The sequence below is a fragment of the Ambystoma mexicanum genome, chromosome 12 (genome assembly GCF_040938575.1).
Source record: "Ambystoma mexicanum isolate Mex_15411 chromosome 12, UKY_AmexF1_1, whole genome shotgun sequence".
Taxonomy (NCBI): domain Eukaryota; kingdom Metazoa; phylum Chordata; class Amphibia; order Caudata; family Ambystomatidae; genus Ambystoma; species Ambystoma mexicanum.
The window spans coordinates 446423903-446446353 of record NC_090936.1 but is presented as its reverse complement, the minus strand read 5'-3'; the positions used below and the strand labels follow the sequence as shown (position 1 = coordinate 446446353).

The 22451-nt window shown below is 44.9% G+C and overlaps 1 protein-coding gene across 2 annotated transcripts in view; it reads right to left on the bottom strand.

The window, feature by feature from the left end:
- The window catches only part of HDHD5 (haloacid dehalogenase like hydrolase domain containing 5), a 511697-nt gene that overhangs the window by 157885 nt on the left and 331361 nt on the right, over nt 1-22451 (bottom strand). For both annotated transcript variants that reach the window (XM_069628653.1, XM_069628652.1), the window contains exon 5: nt 20758-20791. In XM_069628653.1, coding sequence (XP_069484754.1) covers nt 20758-20791 — 34 coding nt within the window. The remainder of the gene's footprint in view (nt 1-20757; nt 20792-22451) is intronic.

Below are 22451 nucleotides of genomic sequence, written 5' to 3'. Positions count from 1 at the left end.
CTTTAACACTATGTCGAACTGAAGACATGAAGTTGTTCATTTCTCCTGTTTCTGTAACTGGTCTAGGGAAACCAAACCGGCATTTGGTGTAGTATTTCCCTTTGTTTGTGTATTTGCGACGACAATCTTTGCCACATTTGTGTCTTTGAAATTGTAAAATCTGCCCATGCAGGTCACTATGTGTCCATTGTGAAAGGATTTCACAAGTGACATATTTTTGGATAAACTGCAAACCAGTGGCATCAGTGTCGTGACCAATTTTAGGTACACCTTTGATCCATAAAAGCATGTGAATACGTGGTGCTCCTCTCGCTTGGTATTCTTTTCTCCAAAAGAAGTGTTGCACTTCTCTGAGGGGTCGAACAGTTTAATTGCAAATAAAGTGTAGCGTAGCAATGAAACGATGATGGAAATATCTTGAGACATTAACTGGATCTAGAGAGCAAAGTTCTCCAGGTGTTAATAAATGTATGTTGGTTTTGTTGGTGTTTGATATGCATAGGAACTCATGTAAATCTTCCCATGCATATTCTGCAGAACTTAGTGTAACAAACCAAGTCGGTGGTCCAAGGTTTCTGATCATACAACGTACGTCTCTGTGCCGTCGGAACCAGTATTATTTTGTACCACGCATGTTTGCAAACAAATTTGTTATACTTGATTGTAAAACCTCATCTTTTTCTTGTACTTTTTGTATTAATTGCATAGCTGACATATTTTGAAAGTGGGTTCCAGATTTCAAAATGTGTGCAACTCCGTAACATAGGGTTGCTAGTTCACTTTCAAAGAGTAGGTGGAATATGTATTCCACATTTTGTCTAAACCTGGGACCTTCCGAATACATTTGTAATGAGCAGTATTCTGATGCCGTAATCTGAGTGGGTCTCACCTTTGCCAGTAGAAAATAGCAGTGGAAAAGCACGTGCCTCTATACTTTTTTCCCATATGCTCATTGGTGAACCTTTGGTTTGTCGCATTTGGTAAGTTTCTAGTGCATCATCTATGCTTTCATTGGAATGCAATGGATGAATTGTGTAATGGTCCAAAAGAGTGGATACTGCAGCAGGATTCAGAAGTTCGAATTGTCCAGTTTCTGATGACTCTTCAAATTATTTCAGTTGTTTACCTTAAGCTTTCTTCAATATTTATTTCCTTGTAAAAATCGTTATTCTCTTTTAGCTATTGCAAGGCTTGTCTAACTTTATGTAAGTCCATCAGTTGTTGCTATTTTTTTTGTCTTTTGTTGGTACACCATTTACCAAGACAATTAAAGAATGTTCTATTGAACGTTGCACTCCTAGAGTGTATACATTTTCTGTTAGAGCTAATGGCAAATAAACTACTTTGCCACGAATGCCTTTCACCAATTCAGAGGGGGGTAATTTTGCTGTTTTTGGATGAAGGCGTATAATTGCTTGAAATGGATGAACTGTTTGAATTATGATGCTCTCATACAAATTGAGTTGTTGCAGAGTTTTTGGTAGTGGAAACAATTCCAAATTATTTGTGATAGCACATGAAGGAGTTTGGTTGTTGTCTAGTTTTGTAGTACAGTAACTGCAACATATTGGGGGTTCACTTATTTGATATTTATTTTCGGCTAAAAGGTAGAGAGCTACTTCAAACCATTTGGAATCTTCATTGTCTTCTATTTTGTAGGCTATGTCTACATTTTTTGTGTTCCTTTTGTAAAACGTTCTGCGGCAACACACACACGGTTTGGTATTTCAGCCGATGCACTTTTAAATTTTAGTATTTCTTTTTTGTATGTGTGTAATAGAAGGTTGCTATGTGCAGAATTGTTGCCAGTCTGTTCTAGAACTATTGCATTTTGTAAGTGGCTTTCACTTCCAAAATATTTTCTCTGGATACGGTCAATTTCTTCTTGTAGATATTTGGGTATACCATGCAGAAGATTGTGATTTATAGTGGCTAATTCTGAAGCTGGACTTTTAGCATAGTATATTTTATACACTATATTTCTTACATTTGAATGATGTATTGATATCCTTTTAATGTCATGGAAGGTGCTTTTGCAACTAGGTCCAGAAATGTAGGCTAATGAATGTCCTTGTAGTCCTGTGTATTTGCGCACTGGACAGATATCCATATTTTGCAGCACTTTCATTTTAATTTTGTCTTTACCTTTTACATACTGATTGAGGAACTGACGTAAAGATTTGAAAGATTTGTTAGGAATGGCACACATTGACATGCATGGCCACTTGTACACTGCACGGTGTAGTTCAGTCGAATCGAGAGGTAATTCTGAGTTTTCAGGGGATACTTTTCTAAGCAGTGTTTCTTGTTCCATGATGCTATTATTGATTTTTTCATACCCTCGTCCACTGCTATGGATGGAAATTTTGTTTGTTTGAGTTTGTTTGTATGCTTCTTCATTAAAATATGGTTCTGTGGTTGTGGTGTGACTCCATTCACCTCCACAAATATGTAAGAAGTTATTTTTGTTCACATTCTGTTTATTGATAAGTTTCTTTTGTAGTTTGGTACTTAGTTTTGTTAGTGGTTTCATCCTATTTAACACTAATATAAACAACTTCCTTTTGAGAAGAATTGCACTGTCAACGAGAGCTTGTAGGATTCATTTTCTACGGTACGTTTTAAGGGTTGAGGATGATTTCGGTCCTCTTCTTATTAGATTCTGAAGGACTCTGTGGCGAAACATTTTTGCTAAAATACTTCTTTTTACTATAGGTTCTTGTTAGTCTATCAGGATTAATAGGAGCATTGTTAGCAGTACTGGTAGCCGATATTTTTTTGTAAAGTGTTTTGTGTTTCGTGCCACATTTTGTTGGAGAAGGTAAAGTTTCGGTAGTTGATGCTTCATATGTTTTGCTAAACGACTGCATTAGCTGTTTTGTTCTAACTTTCTCTACAAACTCAGCTACAGATGGATGCTTAGGTTGCACACTTATTTTTATTTGCTCTACTTCTGCGTTCCTTTCTACGGACTTGCTTTTTGGTAGGCATTCTTTGGGGTCTGTTGTAAAAAAGAAGGCATGGTTTGGTCTGTTGTACAATGTATGTGTGCTGTGTGCATGCGTGCATGAGTTTGATGGGGAAGCTCTTTGTGGTGGTGTGTGAATGTGCATTGGCCTCTTACAATGATTTGGGAAGGCTATTTTTCTGTTTGTACAGCACTACAATGTGCTTCAGATGTGAGTACAAAGTGGGCTAGTGGTGAGGAGAAGCATTAATAGTAAATGTAATGGCATAAAATTGAAACAGCTATTTGTTTTCTAGTACTAACATTCTAAGGCTTCTGTATGTTATTTGAGTTCCAAACACACAGGGATTTGTGAGCCATTCTGCCTGTTATTCTTTGTTGACTAAATGGGGATTTGTGGGTAGAATGGTTCAGAAATCACTGTTTGCTTTGGTGCAAAAAAATTAAATGCATAACCTACACAGTCTGTTTGAGGAATAGTTAGAATATAAAGGTCGTACTAAACTTACTTTTTTTTGCTGAATAACCAGGTTTCTTCAGATATGTAGTTTGCAGTGGAGATGCTGTTGATTTTCAGGAGAGTAGTCTTCACTGCGATTGTAAAAAGAAGTTAGTAACTTTCTGTTTAAAGCAGTGATGTTACTGTACATTTTACTTTTGCATCTTTTGTCGGAGCATTCTCCTTTGACATTTCAGCACAGTGCATATGTGCATTTCACTTCACCATGTGCTGCTTTTGTATGTTATTTTCCGTATGTTAGTTGCACGTGCTTCAGAAATGAGTACAATTTTTAGGTTATGAAAATGCCTTGTTTCTTTTAAGCTGTGTTGTCTATAGCAGAGAGGTGTGTAAGCAATAGGCCATTATAGTAGATGGGAAAAATTTCTGCACTTTCATACTATAAGTACGATTTCGAAAAATCGGGAAAGCCTCAGAGGGAGATGTCACCACAGCAATCGGGAGCGTTTATTTTTCTCATAAGATCGTATTGTAAGTAGCATTTATGTAGGCGGTACACAGTAACAAATTGTGCATTTTCTAATGGAAAATCGAGTTTTGCGCTAAATAGGAAGGGTTGTAACGTATGTATAGGTTATGCGGGAAGTAGTGTGGTTTGTCAATGACAAATCGGACATCTTGCACTTAAAGGGGGAGCATTGGTATGTATTGGCTATGCAGATTTAGTGGCATTAAGTTGTTTAAATGCAATCATAAGGGTTGTACATGTTCTCTGATTAAAATATGCATACCTGTACTTTATATGTTATTGTTATTGTTATTTTGCATTTATATAGCGCCTTATATACCATTGGTATGGTCTGAAGGCGCTGGTAGGTTGAACGCCCTTGGGAACCGAGGTTCGAGTCAGTAGAGAGGGTGAAGAGAGACAAAAGGTGCGTGTGCGCACAAAGTATGTGTGCAGCTGGTGCGGGGTTAATGTGGTAGCTGCTTCTTAGCGGTAGGTGTGGTGGTTGAGAGGTCAGGAGAATGTGTACGCTCCGGCAGAATTAATCCAGCTCGAGAGTGGCTGCGTTAGGCCTGAGGAGAAACGCCTGGCTGGGGGTGTTAAACCAGCGGTGGTTACTTAGAGTGATGGGGAGTGAGCGGGAGATGTTGATATGAGAACAGTTATACCGAATGGTGTCATAGTATCCCTGTGTTCTATTTGAGTGATGGTGTAAAGAGGAGAGTAGGTGTGAGGTGTGGTATCATATATGTTCATTCGAATGTTCCCGCAAATCAATGCATATTATGTACGTTCCCCACACTCAGCTAATTCCCTATACTCGGCCATTCCTACACATTCGGCCATTCCCCACACTCAGCCATTCCCCACATTCAGCCCTTCCCCCCACTCAGCCGCTCCCCCCACTCAGCCGCTCCCCCCACTCAGCCGCTCCCCCCACTCAGCCATTCCCCCCACTCAGCCATTCCCCCCACTCAGCCATTCCCCCCACTCAGCCATTCCCCCCACTCAGCCATTCCCCACACTCAGCCATTCCCCCCACTCAGCCATTCCCCCCACTCAGCCATTCCCCCCACTTAGCCATTCCCCCCACTCAGCCATTCCCCCCACTCAGCCATTTCCCCCACTCAGCCATTTCCCCCACTCAGCCATTGCCCCACACTCAGCCATTGCATGTGCGCATGCATGGAGCTGTACGTAGAAATCCGCAACACTTGCACAGTAGTTTTTGAAGTAGGTGCTTTGCAATGATATGAGACTTGCATGCAGAGTGATCAATAATATATTTGAAGTGCGCAATTTTGATGATGGAGTTAGATGTAGGGATGTTGAATGTGTTTGGTGGATGGTTGTGTGACTGCTTAGCTGTGACTAATGAGGCTATGGATTTGCGAGTGATGTGGAAAGGGTAGAAGGACTGGCTAAGAGTTACGTGACGCACGTAGACAACGCTTGTCTGCAGTAGGGCGTGTCACATACGGGTTTCTACAGCAAATCCAGCATGGAAAGGGGACTGTAGGTATCAGCCAATCAGATGTTCGCATTGCTCTTTTGTGTCGAAAGACAGTGCGTATACTGAAGATGGCAGCGGTGCAGAGGGTCAGGGTTATGATCCTTGGAGATATTTTTGTGCATGGTTTACAGCACTATGCCGAAAGTTGGCATGTGGCATACCATTTCGATGTGAGAGGAGTGGTGGTAGTGTGGAGAACTGAGACTGATCGCAATGTTGCAGCAATTTTCCAAGTTTGCACCGAGATGCGTACGATGACCACTCCTCATGTCATAATTTTGCACTACGGTGCTTGCCATTTGGGCTACGTGTGTTCACGTACTTTGTTGGAAGATTTGAAACAGTTGGTTCAAGCAGTCATGAACATCTTTCCAACTCCGAAAAAAAAAATTCCTGGCTTACTCCCGAGAGGAAAATGGGACAACCGTTCTGTTTTCTGTCCTGATCAAAGTATTGGGAGGTGTAACATCAATTGCGGCATGCATGCTTTTTTGTTACGCGCTGTTATGTTTTTCTGCAGCCACGAGATTATTGTTCACAGTAATGCGGCTTATTTTGAAGCAGATGGTGTTGCGTTATCTTCTTTGGGAAATGCCATGTTCTTTTGGAATGTGAGGCTTGCTTTGGAGAAGGTTCTGTAATGGTTGTAGGAGTAAAGTAAGAACAAAAATAAAAAAAAATACAAAATAACAGGTGTCTGTAAGGCATCTACCCAAAAGAAGACAAAGAACGGCTCTTTTCAGAGCCCACCTTAAAGGGGAAAGGGGGAATAATATTTAAATGTACAGTCGTCACGCTCTGATCCTGTACGTGTCTGCGAACATGGCAGTAGTTTGCAGGCGGCGCGTATTACCAACGGGGATTCTGGGGTGGAGACGCATGCAAATGAGAATGTGCGAAGGTAGGGATTGGTCAGTAAAGTTCAGTGGGTGTGTTCTGTACGGAGAAATGTAGTGAGAACGTATTTTCCCTGTCAGGAGACCAGACAGCCATGGCTCTGTGTGCTTGAAAACAGATTATCTGGATTTTGGGAGACTCATGGATACATTGGTTGAAGGTGCATGCAGAAAGTTGCGGTCCATCTGCAGATCTTGGATTGCCTTATGTGGAAGTGCACTGGCATGGCGTGCGTGGAATGAGGTGGCAGGACTTGGTACCTCTCTCTGCAACTTTACAGACAGAGCGGCATCCTGATATACTTATCATTCATTGCGGTGGAAACAGTTTATGCCATGTCTCTGGAATTTCTTTGCAATTTGCAATGAAGGAAGGACTTGCGAAGGTCCTGGACATGTTTCCAAATTGCCAAATAGTTTTTTCCCGTATTGCACGAAGACAAATATGGCTGCGTTCTTCTGCATTTGGTCCACAAATGGAGAAAGCGCGGTGCAATGTCAACAAGGCTGTTTGTGCCTTTCTAAGGGATGTTGGCATGTCCTCTTTCCACAATGAAAATATTTTGTTTCGCAGCGCTTTCATTTTTCGCAGAGATGGAGTCCATCTCACATATGCTGGCAATCGGATTTTTCTTTGCAATGTACAAAATGCATTGCGACTTTTTTTGAAATCATAGTCACCTATTTGGCAATCCATTTTTTCCAACCTATATTTTTTGAAGCACACACACCACCACCAAAAGGCTCTTTTCAGAGCCACCACTTACTCCCAGCGAAAAGTCCATTGGTTTTGCTATGCTTGCACCCTCCATTTTTGTGTCCTACGACTGTCCGCGGACCTTTCCAAAAATGCGCGGGGGCCTACACTGGTCACTTGATAGTTCTATTGTTAAACTGAGAAAGGTGGCTCTGAAAAGAGCCTTTTTTTGTAATTTTTGATATTTTCCAGTTTACTGCTTTTGAGGACATGACACACAAGAAGAGGAGGGCAAAGGAGGGTACGGAAGGGACACCAACCACGGGGATAAGAAGGGCCAGGTGGAGAGAGAAAGATATAGGGTGGGCTTTACTTAGGTAGGGAGCACTTCTGGTGCTCCGTGACCGTAGCCTCAAAAGCACTTTAAAGACTCTCCCCCCTGCAGAGTACTGCGTCACAATACACACACAATATTGTCATCCTCGAAAAGTAAGGGTCAACAGCATCGCGAATGGCTTGTGAGGCAGCTGTAGGGATGCGTTCCCCCACAGGAGTGTCTCTTGTGGTGAGAGGATCGGACACGGAGGATGCTGTAGAGGAACTCTATCTACTACGTTCTTCGCATGGCACCACTTTGCGAATGTCCGCACTGTGGAACAAAGTTAGGTGTCGCTTCATGGTTGTCGTACCAAAGCTGTACGCACCAGGTCCACCGCGACTCAGCAGCAACGGGCACTGGTTACACCTGACCAGGTTCGCACATGCTTTCGGTACGTTCCCATAAACGGAAAACAACCGCCACACCCACGACTCTCGGCGAGTGTTTGTAGTGCGGAGTTCCTCCACCTCATTCTCTTCTTCCTCTTCTTCCTCAATCTCTACATCCTGACCTGTATATCCCTCTGCAGGACCTTGGGGAGGTGGTGGCAGTGGAGGGTTTGGGGGTGGTACTGAGTCTAATGAAGCAACAGTAGACATGGATGCCATAACGATTAGTTGCCAAATGATCCCTACAGCAGTAAAGGCAGCACAACTGAATCTGCTATAGCCAGACGCACAATGAAGATGAGCTTGGTGGCCATTTATAGGGGTGGAGGGGTGCATCTCATGACCATATTGATCACTCAAAAGCGCTGCTAAACTTCTAAACGACACGTTCACAGGTAGAGCTATTGTATGGGACATGTGAAATGGTCATTTTATACTGTGAAATAATTTCTCATTTATGTACAAGTTCTTTTGCAATGTTGCGGAGGCAGACAAACTGCGCAAATTAGTCCACACACTCAGCGTGGGTGCGGTCACATGATGACGTGCTGAACACATCCGCGAGGGAAATGCGTGGCCGCTGGACAGCAAATGCAGAGTAACGGACATGCGCATGGGTTTTCTACGGACAGTGCTCGGGTTCTGGAACTAATTAATAATGCGACACAAGTGAGACGGACAGTTAGGGACAGTTGTGATGTTTGCAGTCCTTATGGGTGTACTACGCATGTGCGTACATGATCTGATGACTATATGGGCAGGTCTAGAGTCCTTAGGACACCTCCATTTTGTTTGACTACGAACATGCCAGACACCACGCCTGTTCTACGGACGATTCCATCTTGGCTGCAGACGATACGGACAGGTATAGTGTCCTTAGAACACTCCCATTTTGCTCATTTGCAGACATCCCGGACACCTGGTGTGTTCTAAGAACATGTTTTATCTTGTTTGTGAGCGGTACGAAGAGGTATAATGTCCTTAGGCCTCCCCATTCTGTTTATTTATGCACAACTTGCACAGAAGGTGTATTCAAAGATCAGTTCCATCTTGGTTGGCATTGGTACGGGTAGGTGTATTGCCGTTAGAACATCCATATTCTATTGCTTACGGATAGCTCAAAGAGGTGCGCTGTTCACGGACATTTTAAGTCTTTTTTTTAAATAAAAAAAATTCCTCAAACTCTTCATCAACAACTAATAAACTAATATACAAAAACTTTCTAAAAACACACACACTTCAATCAACAGAAATACAGGGGGAAGCAGATACTGACACGAATATAGGGGAATTAGGATTTAACACAGGCTGATTGTGAGGGGATGATTTGTGAGGGGAAGAAGGGATGGATGTTTCATCAAAACGTCTATTTTCTTCTTGAAGGTTTGGGGAAGTTTCACTAGGGAATGGAGAAGGGTGGCAGGTACAGGTGGGACAGTGATAACATATTTTTCCTCTCACAAACTCCTCCACAAATTGCCGTAAACTATTAAAATTGTCATTCAGTGTGTCCATTTTCAGTTCTATCCTTTTCACCCTGTCTTCCTCTGTGTCGTTTGTTGGCTTTTCTTCTTTTTTTCTGGTCTATTAAAAATAAATATATATATGTTAAATGCCCATCAAATACTGACCCTTATTTTGCTTATGCAGAGCAGTGTCTATCATTATTATCGCTATCTTCGGACATTTCCCCATGTGGAAAATTCTCCTCCAGCCACTCCAAAGTACTGCACATTTCTGTGTCAAAACAACAGAAAGAAATTATTTTTTCGGCCCCTCATACCAAAAAAAGTACACACACACACACACACACGAAAAATGAAGTTCACTTACTCTCTTGTTGTAATTTGCCTTCGCTGTACTGCGTGCGTCTACTGTCGGAGTTTCTGTGAGGTAATTACGTTGGAGGCATACTCTTTTTGTACTGGTATAATCCATTTCATTCTACATGGTCATTAAATGCATGGTTTTTATATCACACGTTTAAGTTTCCCTACTTATTTAATAGTACTTACAATCTTCATGTGTTCCTTTGTTAAAGTTGACTTTTTTGTGTAAGACAATAGTACAAATTCAGGTACCCCCTGGCTGTTTGGGTACTGTTGACCTCGTCCGCGCCCGTCCGCCAACAGGCGCTCAGTCCGTGCCTTTCAAATATCAATAGCGAGGGGGTTATGTATGTTCTATGTTTCATGTATATAAAGTAAGTAAATTATACAACATATCTCCCAAGATCACATGATGATACTGTATATTCAGCAAGAAAACATTATTAACGCAATGTTATGATTAAGTTCCCTTTCAAAAAACCTGTGAAATTCAGTAAAAAGAAACTTTGTTAAATGGACGTTCTGGTTAAGTTGCCCTACTAAAAACCCGTCAAATTCACTAAAAAAAAAACTTTGTTAAGGGGACGTTATGGTTTTAAGTTGCCCTACCAAAAACCTGTACACTTCATTTAAAAAAACCTTTCAAACCAAACGTGCCATTATGGTTCAAAGTAAAACCGAAAAACCCCTGAAATTCGCCATTTATGGTGGGCTAAGCAACCATAACTGCCCGCACCAATGTGCACAGCTAACACTAACACCCAGGACACCGAAGATGACATCACAAATGTATTTTTTAGTGATATATATATATACACACACACATATACACGCCTAGAAAAACTTGTGTGCAGGCCCGTTATAAATGACTTATCATATCAAATTATATATATATATATATATATATATATATATATATATATATATGTTGCACAACGCCAGCTAGTAGCCATCGCTCGAAGTTCACCTCCAGTTCTGAGCCACAACAGCAAGGCATGTGGGAATGCAAATTAGCTCAAATGCAAATCGTTTTCTCCAGGAAATAGTCTTTGTCTAAGAGGACCGTGCTACTTTATGCATGGCTTAATCAACCCAAGACAGACATTTGCAAGGCTGCCAGGTCAACTACATACCTGGTTTCACCCTTATTAGTGATCATCAGTGCAGTATAGTCCTGACAGCCCTGTGGTTGGAGCATTTGGCCATGTTTTCACAAAACGAAGAAAGTTATGGTGGTATTAAAAAGGTTTGGAAAAAAAACCTTCGCCTGAAATGTGAAAATAGGAAAGTCCATTTGAGCCATGTCACACCTTCCACAACACCACTTAGTAGCCATTGCTGGAATTTCACCTCAAGTTCTGAGCCACAACAGCAAGGCATTGCAAGTATGTAAATTAGCTCAAATGCAAACTTTTCTCCAGAAAATTGTTAGCCACCCTGATGATTGCTGAGGCATGAAAGCACGCTAGGAGGAGAAGATCTTTGGACTGTTGAGCGGATTGCAGCTGGGACCCAGAGTTGCACTCCTCCGACCCCTCCTTTTGCTTGCACATGCAACTGGAGCTCCAGAGGGGCTGCACCAGGGCTACACATGCATGTCCTTGGAATGCCACGCTGTTGCTAACCCCCACCCCCCTGCCAACCTTTTGAGGGCTGACACTGACAATTGGGGGAGAGTTGGATCCAGGTTGACTCTACACTACAGATACCATTCCTTGCTGTTACAGACTGGTACTTCCCAGAAGGATTCAACCCTGAACACCTGAAACCAATCTGCTTCCCTGATGATTGCTGGGGCATGAAGTGCGCTAGGCGGAGAAGATCTTTGGGCTGTTCAGCAGATTGCACCTGGGACCCAGAGTTGCGCTCCAACCACCCATCTTATTGCTTGCACATGTAACTGGAGACTGGGGCTCCAGAGGGGCTGTACCCATTCTACACATGCCTGACTTTGGAGTGCCACACTGTTGGTATCCCCCGCTCCCTATTGAGGGCTTGCATTGAAAATTGGGGAGAGTTGGATCCTGGCTGGCTCTACACTACATATGCCAGAATTGCTTGCTGCTACAAGCTGGTACTTCCCAGAGTGATTCAACCTTGAACACCGGAAACCAATCAGCCTCTCTGATGATTGCTGTGGCACGAAAGCACGCTTGGAGGAGAACATCTTTGGACTGTTGAGCAGATTGATGCTGGGACCCAGAGTTGCTCCCCTACACCCCTCTTCTTGCATATTATATATGGGATACATTACTCACTGTAATCGTATTTCTGATGCTTGTATCTGCTTCGATTCACATGCTGTGCATAGGCCGACATCTAGTGGAAGCTGCGGAGTATTACAGTTGTTGTTTTTGAAACTCGAAAAGGGACATCGACAGGGCGTGCCAGTAATACTAGCCCTATATATATTTTGGCCAACTTAATTAAAAGTTGGATCTTCTCAAACCCCAAAAATGTCACGATGTTTCTCCCACTCAGTCTTCAGTGGACCTCTCCATCCCATGGATGGCTACACAATATCTCCCTGGTTACCCCGTGGCTGTCGGGCCTTCTTGGCTCGTTGATGCACTTGAGGGTTCTTCGCACTTGAGGGTTCTTCCTAGTTCTTTTTCAGTTCCAACAAAAGGGTTCCCTCACCGCTATGAGATCTCTCGTTATTGGGTTCCCTAGTTTCACAAACCCTTCCTCAGATAACACTGATATACTGGGGTACCGGGGAGGGCCAGGTCTACCAGGACCTAGATGCAGGGACGTCCTGCGATTGTCCACTGGCCTGTGACAGGGACCCAGAGAGGGGGACCAGGAGATCCTCACAATACCGCCCCATGCCAATCATCCAATGGCTTTGGGAGGTACCAAGCCCTTTGAGTCGCCCCCTTAGTATCTAGAACTCGGCAGGGGAGTCTATCACAGGGCATAGACAATGGAGCAAAAAATAAATACATGTGTGGGAGGTGTCTCACTGAGATGGTGGCCATTGTATTGTGCTAAAGTGCAATTTACAAATTTCACATTGCCACAATACACTTCGAATGTGGCAAAAGGAAATTTCTAATGTTAGTGACAAGCATTGTAAGGAATGGTTTGGAAAGACAATGGCATCATGTGAAGGATTCTAGCAAATGTGGAAAATATTGTGTGTAAGTGGGGAGTAATGAAAAGTATTTGGCCCAGGATAGTTGGTATTGATTATTAAGGTTATGTATGGCGGAATAGGACTAAAAGGAGGACCAGGGGGTTAGTATAGTGGCGAACTGTGGAACAAGATGGAAAGCAGTTTGAAATTGTGCTGCATGTGTTAACAGTCAGAATGTAAAATTGCCACCTTTGCCCACAATTTACATCCCTGAAAAGGTACATGAAAAGGTTGTTTCGATATGAGGACTCTTTTTTTTTTTAAAACTTGTTTTTATTGTTTTCACAAAAAGCAACATTTACAACTTACCAACAGTCCCCCCGCCCACCGTCCCCCCCTCCCCAACACACCTCTTGCCGAAAGAGATCTCAGTGTTCAGTAGTTGTCGGGACTGTCTATGAGGTGAAAAGGTCCGTAATTCTTATGTTATGAGGGCACCATTGTTCCATGTAATCCGACTTAAGATACTCTGCCACACCCCCCCATTCCTTTAGGAAGGAGTCCCGTGTTCCCTGGAGGTCATGCGTAATCTTCTCCATAGTCATTTGCGATCAGACCTTCTGTAGCCAGGTGAAGATTAGTGGAGGGTCTTGCTTCTTCCAGTTCTGTGCGATTGTGGCCCAAGCCGCGATGAGTGGGCCCATGAAGCTTCTCCACTGCACTTTGGTGTATGTTTTTGCTTGATGCCCTTTCAGACCACAGAGCCAGACCTTTTCCCCTAACTGATCTGCCTCTGGAAACATTTTCCTCATTTCCGTGATCAGTTATGTCCAAAAGCCTTTAACTCCCTGGCAGTCCCACCAGATGTGTCTCCAAGTGCCGATGTCATTTCAGCCCCTCCAACAAACGTTCGATGTTTGCGGATACATGCCGTTGAGCCTCTCGGGCGTGTAATGCCATTGTGTAATTATTTTTATCCACATTTCCCTGGTTTGGGCCGCTCGTGTTAATTTGGGGATGTCTGCCCATAACGTCTGCCACTGTAGGGTCGGGATCACCTCCCCCAGTGTATTCTCCCATTTTTTCATATAGACCCATTTTAAATCCTCTGCCTCCGAGTTAATGAAGTTGTATAGAGTGGAGACTAGCTTCTTGTCCCCTGAGTTAGAGAGGAGGAACCTTTCAAATGTAGTTATTTCCCTGGTTGTCGCCTGTGATATCTCGGTCATTGTCAGCCAGTGTTTGAGTTGTTCATATTTGAACCTGTCTGCCGTTGTTAGTTTCCACAAGGACCTGCAATCCGAAAAGGTTCTTACTTCTCTAGGAACATTTCCCCCATTTTCCTGCAGCCAGCCCCCTCCCACTTCTCATAGCTCGTAGCTCCAGTCCCGGAGGGAATTGAGGGTTCCTGCATATCGGAGTGAAAGGGGCGGTCTCCGTGGTCATACTCCCTTTCCGCGTTTGCTTGTCCCATGCATCCAGTGTTGCTTTCATGATCCCACTAATGCGAAGGTTTGGGTGTCTATGATGCTTACGTTTCCACAACAGATCTTCAAGAGGGGTTCTTGCCACTGCCCTATCCGGAGTCACCCAGATCGATCACTGGTCTTCCCCAAGCCATTCCTTCAGAACCCAAAGTTGTGCCGCATGGTAATAGTTTCTTAAGTGTGGGAGTGCGAGACCCCCTTCTCTGGTGTGACCCGTGAGGACTCCTCTGGCAACTCTTGGGGGTTTCTTGTTCCAAATGAAGGTTGAGATTGATTTAGCTAGAGCCCTAAAGAACGTGTTCGGGACAGCAATCGGGAGGGCCTGGAAGTGGTATAGCAGCTTGGGCAGGGTGTTAATTTTCACTGATTGAATCCTACCCCACCAGGAGATGTTTAGCGGGCACCAGTGCTCTAGGTCTTTTTTAATTTTAACAAGAAGCGGGGGATAATTACTTTTAAAGAGGGCCTCCATTTTGTATGTAAGAGTAATCCCCAGATATTTAATCCCTTCCTTCGCTATTCGGAGTCCTACCGGGCCCACCTCGCCCTCCATAATTTCTCTATTCCCGGCTAAGTGCAAGATTTCCGACTTATTTTTGTTAATTTTCAGACCCGAGATGTCCCCAAAGCCCTCTAGCAACTGTATGGCGCTGGGTAGGGAATTTGCTGGATCCTCTAGTGCCAGTAGCATATCATCTGCGTAAGCAATTACTTTATGCTGTCTGCCTGCCATCTAGATCCCTCTAATTCGGGGTGATTCCCTAATTTTAATCAGGAGCGGTTCGAGGAATATCGCGTACAGGAGGGGGGATAGCGGACAGCCCCGTTTAGTACCCCTTGTGATCTTGACCCTCCAAGTAACTTCCCCATTTATAGCTATTCTAACCGCTGGGGAGGCGTAATTGGCCTTGATCATTTTTATAAACTGATCCCCAAATCCCATGTGTTCTAGGATCTTAAAAAGTATGGACCATTCCACCCGGTCAAAAGCCTTTTCGGCATATAGTGATAAGAGCACTGCTGGGGTGTGGGTGAAGTCTATTTTTTCTATCAAGTGAAGTAGCCTCCTAAGGTTGTCATGGGCCTGCCTCCTAGGTATGAATCCCGACTGATTCAGTTTAATTAAGGTGTGAAGCAGCGGGGGGAGCCTAGCTGCCAGAATTTTTGTATGGATCTTCGAGTCCAAGTTTATCAGAGCTACAGGTCTATATGAGCCCGGAAGGGAGGGATCTTTCCCTTGTTTGTGGAATACCATAACCTTAGCCTCGTTCATGGAAGGGGTCACATTCTCATGGTCTTTAAAGGAGTTTAGCAATCTGGTGAGGAATGGGGTTAAGATGTCCTCAAATTTTTTATAGAATGAAGCTGTATAGCCATCCCGGCCTGGTGCCTTGTTATGGGGGAGCTCTTTTATCGCCTTTTTAACTTCGTTTTCTGTTATTTGAGCATCTAGAGCCCGTTTGGCTTCTTCGGAAATTTTTGGAATGTGTATTGACTGAAGGAAACTCTCTTGTTTTGACTCATCCGGGTGCTCTGATGTATATAATTCCTGATAGAAAACCCTAAAAGTTTCCCCTATATCCTTGGTACGCGCGAGCGTCTCTTCATGTGCGTTTTTGATGTTTCGGATGGTCAGGGACTTTTGTTTTGCAGCGAGTTGTTTTGCCAGCAGTCGATCTGTCTTGTTGGCTTTAATATAGTATCTCTGCTTAAGGTACAGGAGGGATCTCTCTGCTTTTTTATTACGGAGGAGTTCTAGTTGCCCCTGCGTGTGTTGTAGAGCCCTCTTTAACTACTGGTGGGTCTAGCCATTAGTTCCTCTCGGATCTCAGCCAGTTTCTTCTCCAATTCACATTCCCATCCCATTCTTTGTTTATCCCTAGAGGCCTCCCAGACTGTGCCTATAGGGACCTCTCCTGTGTCATTGTGGTCAAAGAATTCTGTGATTTTGTCCCGTAATGATTCATCCATCACTGGGTCCAAGAGGAGCTCCTGCGGAAACCTCCAGCGCCAAACGCCTCCCTCCATCCCTCCATCCCCGGGTTCGCTAGGTCCAGCCAGAGTGGTGCATGATCAGACAGAGCTATGGGACCTAGCTCTATCCCCTGAACCTTCCCTAAAATCCCTGCCAAGACCCAAAAATAGTCTATCCTCGACATCGTATTGTGTACGTGCGAGTAATACGTATATCCTTGGGTTTGCCCTTTAAGTTCCCTCCATGCGTCACACAGCGTCATGCCTTCCATCCTTTTTTTAAGCTGTTCTGAAGGGGCGCCTTGGTTATGAGATCCCCCCCCCGCGCTCCTGTCCGTCTGGGGGTGCCAGGCCATGTTAAAGTCTCCCCCTATTATTAGATCCCCTTTAGCAAACCCCTCCAACCTCCCCATTGTATCCCGCATGAAGCCATCCTGGCCCGTGTTGGGTGCATATATGGACACCAGAGTCAACCTGGAATTATGTATTTTGACGTTGGCGAATGCATATCTTCCATCCTTGTCCGTCTGTTTGTCTATCATTGAAGCCTCCAATCCCCCTCTTACTGCTATCATCACCCCTGCCCGCTTCCCTGTTGCATTTGACTGTGTGATTACATCATATCCTCTCAAGCGGTTTTTCCCCTTATCCAAGGTCCTGATGTGAGTTTCCTGCAGCAGGAGCACATCAGCCTTTTCCCTCCTAAGCATGCTTTCCACCTTTTTCCTCTTTACGGGGGGAGTTCAGGCCTCTCACGTTCAGAGTCACAATCCTGGTCTTCCCCATATCGGATGGTTCTTGTGGGTTACCCTGTGAGCCCGAATGCTATAGTCCCCCCTCTCTTCCGGCTGAAACCCCCTCCCCCCCCCCCAATCCCCAGACACCCCAACTGTCCCCCAACCATTGACCTAAAGTAAACTTTACTCCTGAGGAGGGCCCGGGTACCTATGGTAGCTATGGCGTTCCGCCTATCGCTCCCTGCCCTCTGTAGACTCGAGACAAACTTTGCAGTGGGTCCTAAACCCCGCTGCATTCCCAGGCCGTAGCGCGAGTCGCTCCAGCTTCACAGCCGGGCCTGAAAACTATTCGAAAACCTAACCCTTCATCGGGTACTTCTTCATGCCCCTCGGAGGTGAGAATGGCCTCGTCGAGAATCCGCCGGGAGTTACCACTATTCCGTAGCTGCCGATTTGTGCTTTCCCCTCCCGTTCCTTTTCTTATTCTGCCGGCTCCATTCCCACGCTCTCGACCTCTTTTGGTGGTCCCCCATTGTCATTTCACCTCCACTGGAAGCCTCCTCCGCCGAAATGTCCATGATTTGTAGTCCCTCCTCCCAAGTGGTCACTCTCCTCTGCTTCCCCTCCCACTCGAAGAGCAGACTGAATGGGAAAGTCCATTTGTATTTGATTTCCTTCGCGACCAGCTCTCTGATCAATGGGGCCATCTTTCTTCTCTTTAGGAGTGTTACAGCCGCCAGATCTTGAAAGAGTTGAATGTCAACCCCATTCATCCTGATTCGGTCCAGCTGTCTCGTCCTCCACAGGATGAGTTCTTTTTGCGGGTACGAAGAAACAGCCACCAGCACATCTCTGGTTCTTTCCCCAGGCGCCCCGTGCGCTTGGGCCCCACTCTATGGATACGGTTGATTCCAATGTCCTCTGGTTTTTGTGCTTCAGTTATGTCCCTAAACACTTCCTGTACCGCTTTCTTTAGGTCCTTCTCTAGTACCGTTTCTGGCATATTTTTAATGCGAATATTCGATCTGCAAGACCTGGTCTCCAAATCTTCGCACTGAATCTGCAGATTGTGGGTCAATCGCACTAACTGCTCGTGTCTCGTTATTCTGTTGAGCCTCTTCTCCTGCATTTTGCACAATTTTTTCCAACGTGTCTGTCCTTTCTTCAAGCTGGGCCAGATCGTGTTTTATGTCTTGGACCGCCCGTTTCATGTCGTTCTTTATTGCTGCAAACTGGTCCTATACTGTCGTCATTAGCTTATCTTGTAATTCAACAAACCAGGCATGCATATTGTCCCTTGATGGGGGCAGGTTACTCGAGTTGGCAGGGATGGGATCTGTTGTAGGTATCACAGAGTCTTCCTGCGATCTACCTCTGGTGGTCCCTGGGGTGTCCGATGCCCACAATTGTAGGATACTAGAGTCTTGTTTTGAGGACTGTGGGTGTTGTTGTGATCCCCACTCCCCTCCCTTTCGCTTTAGACATGGCCCTTTCAGGTGTACTGTGCCGCCGCTATAACTAGAATCTTCCTCTCTTTGGTGGAGCGGCTGTGGGGAGCTTTCCTAGATAGGACCACTGCTGTTCGCACCAAGCTTTTATTTATCCTGTTTTAGTCACTCCGGGGGCATCCGATCCACCACAAATACACAAAACGCACCCCATTGGGAGGGGGCCCCAGACACCTGAGTCCTACTGTGGCTATTGGTGATGGGGCTCTGAGGTCCTGATTCTTTTCTTTTCTCTGCTCCTCCTGCGTGAGGGGCTCCACGCCCTGTATTAGATGGGAGGTGGGGTCTTTCCCCCCCCCGAGGAGATCAGGGATGCCCAACCTTCTTTATTTAGCTTGCGTGGGGAGAGGATGTCCCCCCAGGTATCAGTCCAGTGGGACTTGTCTCCGGTGCACGGGGGCTACGAGAGAGGGGGGAGCCTCATCTGTCGTTCCGCTGCTCACAGGGCCGGCATCCACCACTGTGGTCCCCGGCTTCAGATCCACCGTGCTCACCCGGCTCCAGCGCCGTCTCTCCATGACCTTCCCCCGTCACCCGCAGCACCCTGGGGATCCGGGACCGCGGTCCTCGTCCCCGCAGACCTCTCGAGTGCTTTCCGCCTCCCGGGACTCAGCAATGCCGGAGTCTCCCGGGCCCCGCCCGCGGCGGAGCCTCCGCCAGTTCTCGTGGTGGGGGGAGGCAGTGTGCCCTCTGCTTGCTCGCGGTGGCTCCGCTCATGCTCCCAGTAGCCCGTATCCAGCTGCTAACGCCGTGCCCCCGCGGCGCCGGAGACTTCGCTCCCCTCAGTCCAGCGATGTCAATGCCACGGCTACTTCCGAAGCTCAGCTACGCGGGAAGGGACTCCGACGCGGCGGGGGATGGACGTCCGCTCCGCCAGTGCCGCCTCGTTGCCACCCTCGGGGGTTTCACTTCCCCCTTAGTTCCAGAGACTCTAGAGGAGAAAAGACTCTCGCAGGTGAGACCGGTACCCTCGGGGTCTCAGCTAAGTGAGGTGCTGCATATAGTCCCGGCCGGAGAGCGACTCACTCACGTCTCCCCACGCCGGCGGCCATTTTGGAATCAGACTTTTTTTTTGTGTAATGAGAAGTCTTATGACAGTATTGGATGCACCTGCTTTACTTTAGGCAGAGGCAGAGGAATAGATTTCGTGTTGCATATCACATGGAAACAGCGTTAACAAAAAAGAATTACGAAGCGTGAAACGCATGCGGAATCAACAACTTCTTACAATGCAAAAAAAACCCATAGTGTTTTTTTTTCTGGAAATACTCCATGAATTTCTTCAACAACAAATAATATCTGGGTTTTAAAGAAATAACAATAGTCTACACTGATCAACAATAAGTGCCAGGATTTAAAAGCTTGGGTGACATGATCCCATTTCCAGACACTGAGCACTGAACATGCGCACAATAAAGGATAGGATATACAGGATGTTTTGTACAGGGATCGTGGTTGTTGTGACAGTTAGATTGTCAGTACTGAGGTGTTGGTGGAATAGGTAATATTTTGAAGGTGTCATGTGACGAACATGTTGAGCCTATAAACCAGTGAGCATGCCGATATACTCAGCATGTGTGTTCGAGGAGGCTGGCAAATTATTTAGTGGTTTGTACAGGCCAATTAAGACTCGTTAATTTTCAAAGTAATGAGCCAGTGGTTGAGACCTCAGGCGGCTGAGGTAATCAAAGATAAGGAACCAAACTTTGCTAGTAAATTTATATCATTTGACCCATGTGACTAAATCAGACACTGTTGTGGTTCCCATGAATGAATGGCATCTTGAGGAGAACCACCACCAATTTGACACTATCGGGTGGCTCCCAGTCAAATGATAATTACCATTACAATCTGCATTAATCAATACATCAATGGTAGCAAGCGGAACATAATAAGATGATGCAAAGACAGCATAAAGAAATACACTGAGAGAATGCTGTCCAAAGAGTGAACTAAGATATTCTTGAGAATTTGATGCAACGTGTTATCCTCCATGAAAAACAAACACTGGTTTTAATCCCTTTTATCTCTTTTGCAACAGTTCTGTGACACCTTCCTCTCCATTCTGGCCACCCACTGGGCTGCACCATGTTGGGCCCTGACCTTACCATCTATTCCTGCAAAAATAAATTAACTGTGACATGACCCAACTTGAATCGTCGGTGCTACCTACTATCCTTAGCTTTTTATCTCTTCAATCTGTGAACTTTTGGACTAAATGAAATGTGCTAATAAGACATGTCCAAACATACAGGAAACGAATTTTGAAATGCGTGATTGTTACAACAAGCTAATTAAAAGTTGCAAATGAAAAACATCACATATTTTCTTACCTTCTATTGGGCGGAAGTCCACAGTCAAAGGAGGCTGATAAAAAACATAGAGTATTAAATCACGGATTCTTGCAGGTTTTACCAGATGTCCAAACTATCTAGCCCGAATGTTCTCAATGGAAGACCCTTACTGAAAGTATTATAATCACTGTGCAAAGTGACAAATTACTGCTTAAGCATAGGAGAGGTGACATATGCAGACCACTGACAAGATACTGACATTTGAGGACAGGACGTGGCCTGAAAGAATTGGGCACATTGCATGTAAAAGCAGAGTTTTTTTTGTTTTTTAAAACTGTTTTTATTTCCAAAAAACAAAAATAAACTTACAACAAATACAACTAATAGATTGCTGTCATCACTTTGCAAACAATCATATCGATCAGTACAGTACACACACAATCCAAATGAATAATAAAACAAATCAAAAGATCAAAGCATGGCTGCTCAAAAAACTAAAAAATAAAGGGAAAAAACAATAAGCGAAAAAGAGAAATAATAAAAAACCCTAAACACAACCAAGGAAACTTACATTACCATCTGCTTGTGCGGTTTCAATCCAATTGATCAAGAATGGAGTTGCCCACATATCCCACGAGGACGCATGGACATAGTGCTCATCATAGTGATTATGTCTGTCCAAAGTGTATCAACTATGGAGGCATGTCATCTAACGGACTGAACATAGCTTGTGTCAAGGCTACCCAAGCCTCCACATCGTCACTTACTTCCCTCAGTCCTTTAAATACAGCTCCACTCCAGGCCAAGGTCTCAGCAATCGCCCATCTCTTCAAATAACACCACCACGCATCCACACTGGGCCCTTGCTTCGCCTTCCAGGCTATAGTAATCCTACGATTGACAAGCACACAGACCAGGTATTTCATCCCAGTGAGGTGTGCAGTATGTTTTTTTACTCATGAGGAACATCCCCAGAAGGCACGCCTCTAGATGCAACAAATGCATCTCAATAACACCTCAGGCATCCTTGTCCGCAACCGCCACCCAAAAGCTCTATACCACTGGGCAGCTCCAAAACACGTGCAACATATCTGCCTTCTCAGCAGACAGCAAGGGCAGACCTGCAGTGCCCCCACATGGAACCAAGATATTTTATGAGGGGTCATATATGTCTTGTGTACTAAAAACAATTGTGATAGTTTAAATCTGGGATTCCTAAAGACCTTCCTGATGTAGAGCAAGGTCCAGCCCCATTCCGCGTCTGTGAAGAACCTGCGCAGGTCCAACTCCCACTACCTACAAACTTTCAGCTCGGGATTGCTGAGATTACACAGGACCAGTTCATACATCCTGGAGACTGCATGACCTCCCTCTGTTATATGATACATGGTGTCCAAGACCGGGTTCGGGCTCCGTGCCTGCAAGGAATGCAGGCCATCTCCCATCAATCTCCTTCAGGGGGCACATGTGCAATAACAAAAATGTCCAACGCTGTCAATCAGAATGCCAGCTTCCAAAAATTCAGATCTCAGACAGCGGACAGACCTGTCTTGTGCCTTTCCTCAGCGCCCACCTCTTGGAAATCTGCCTACCTGTCCTCGACCTCGCCCTTGTTATAGTGTACACCAAGCGCACCCACTGCAAAAAACCCTATGATGGCGAAACAATGCAGGGCCTTGTATAGCCAGTCCCAACTGACTGAATCAAATGTCTTTATCGCATCTAGCAAGGCA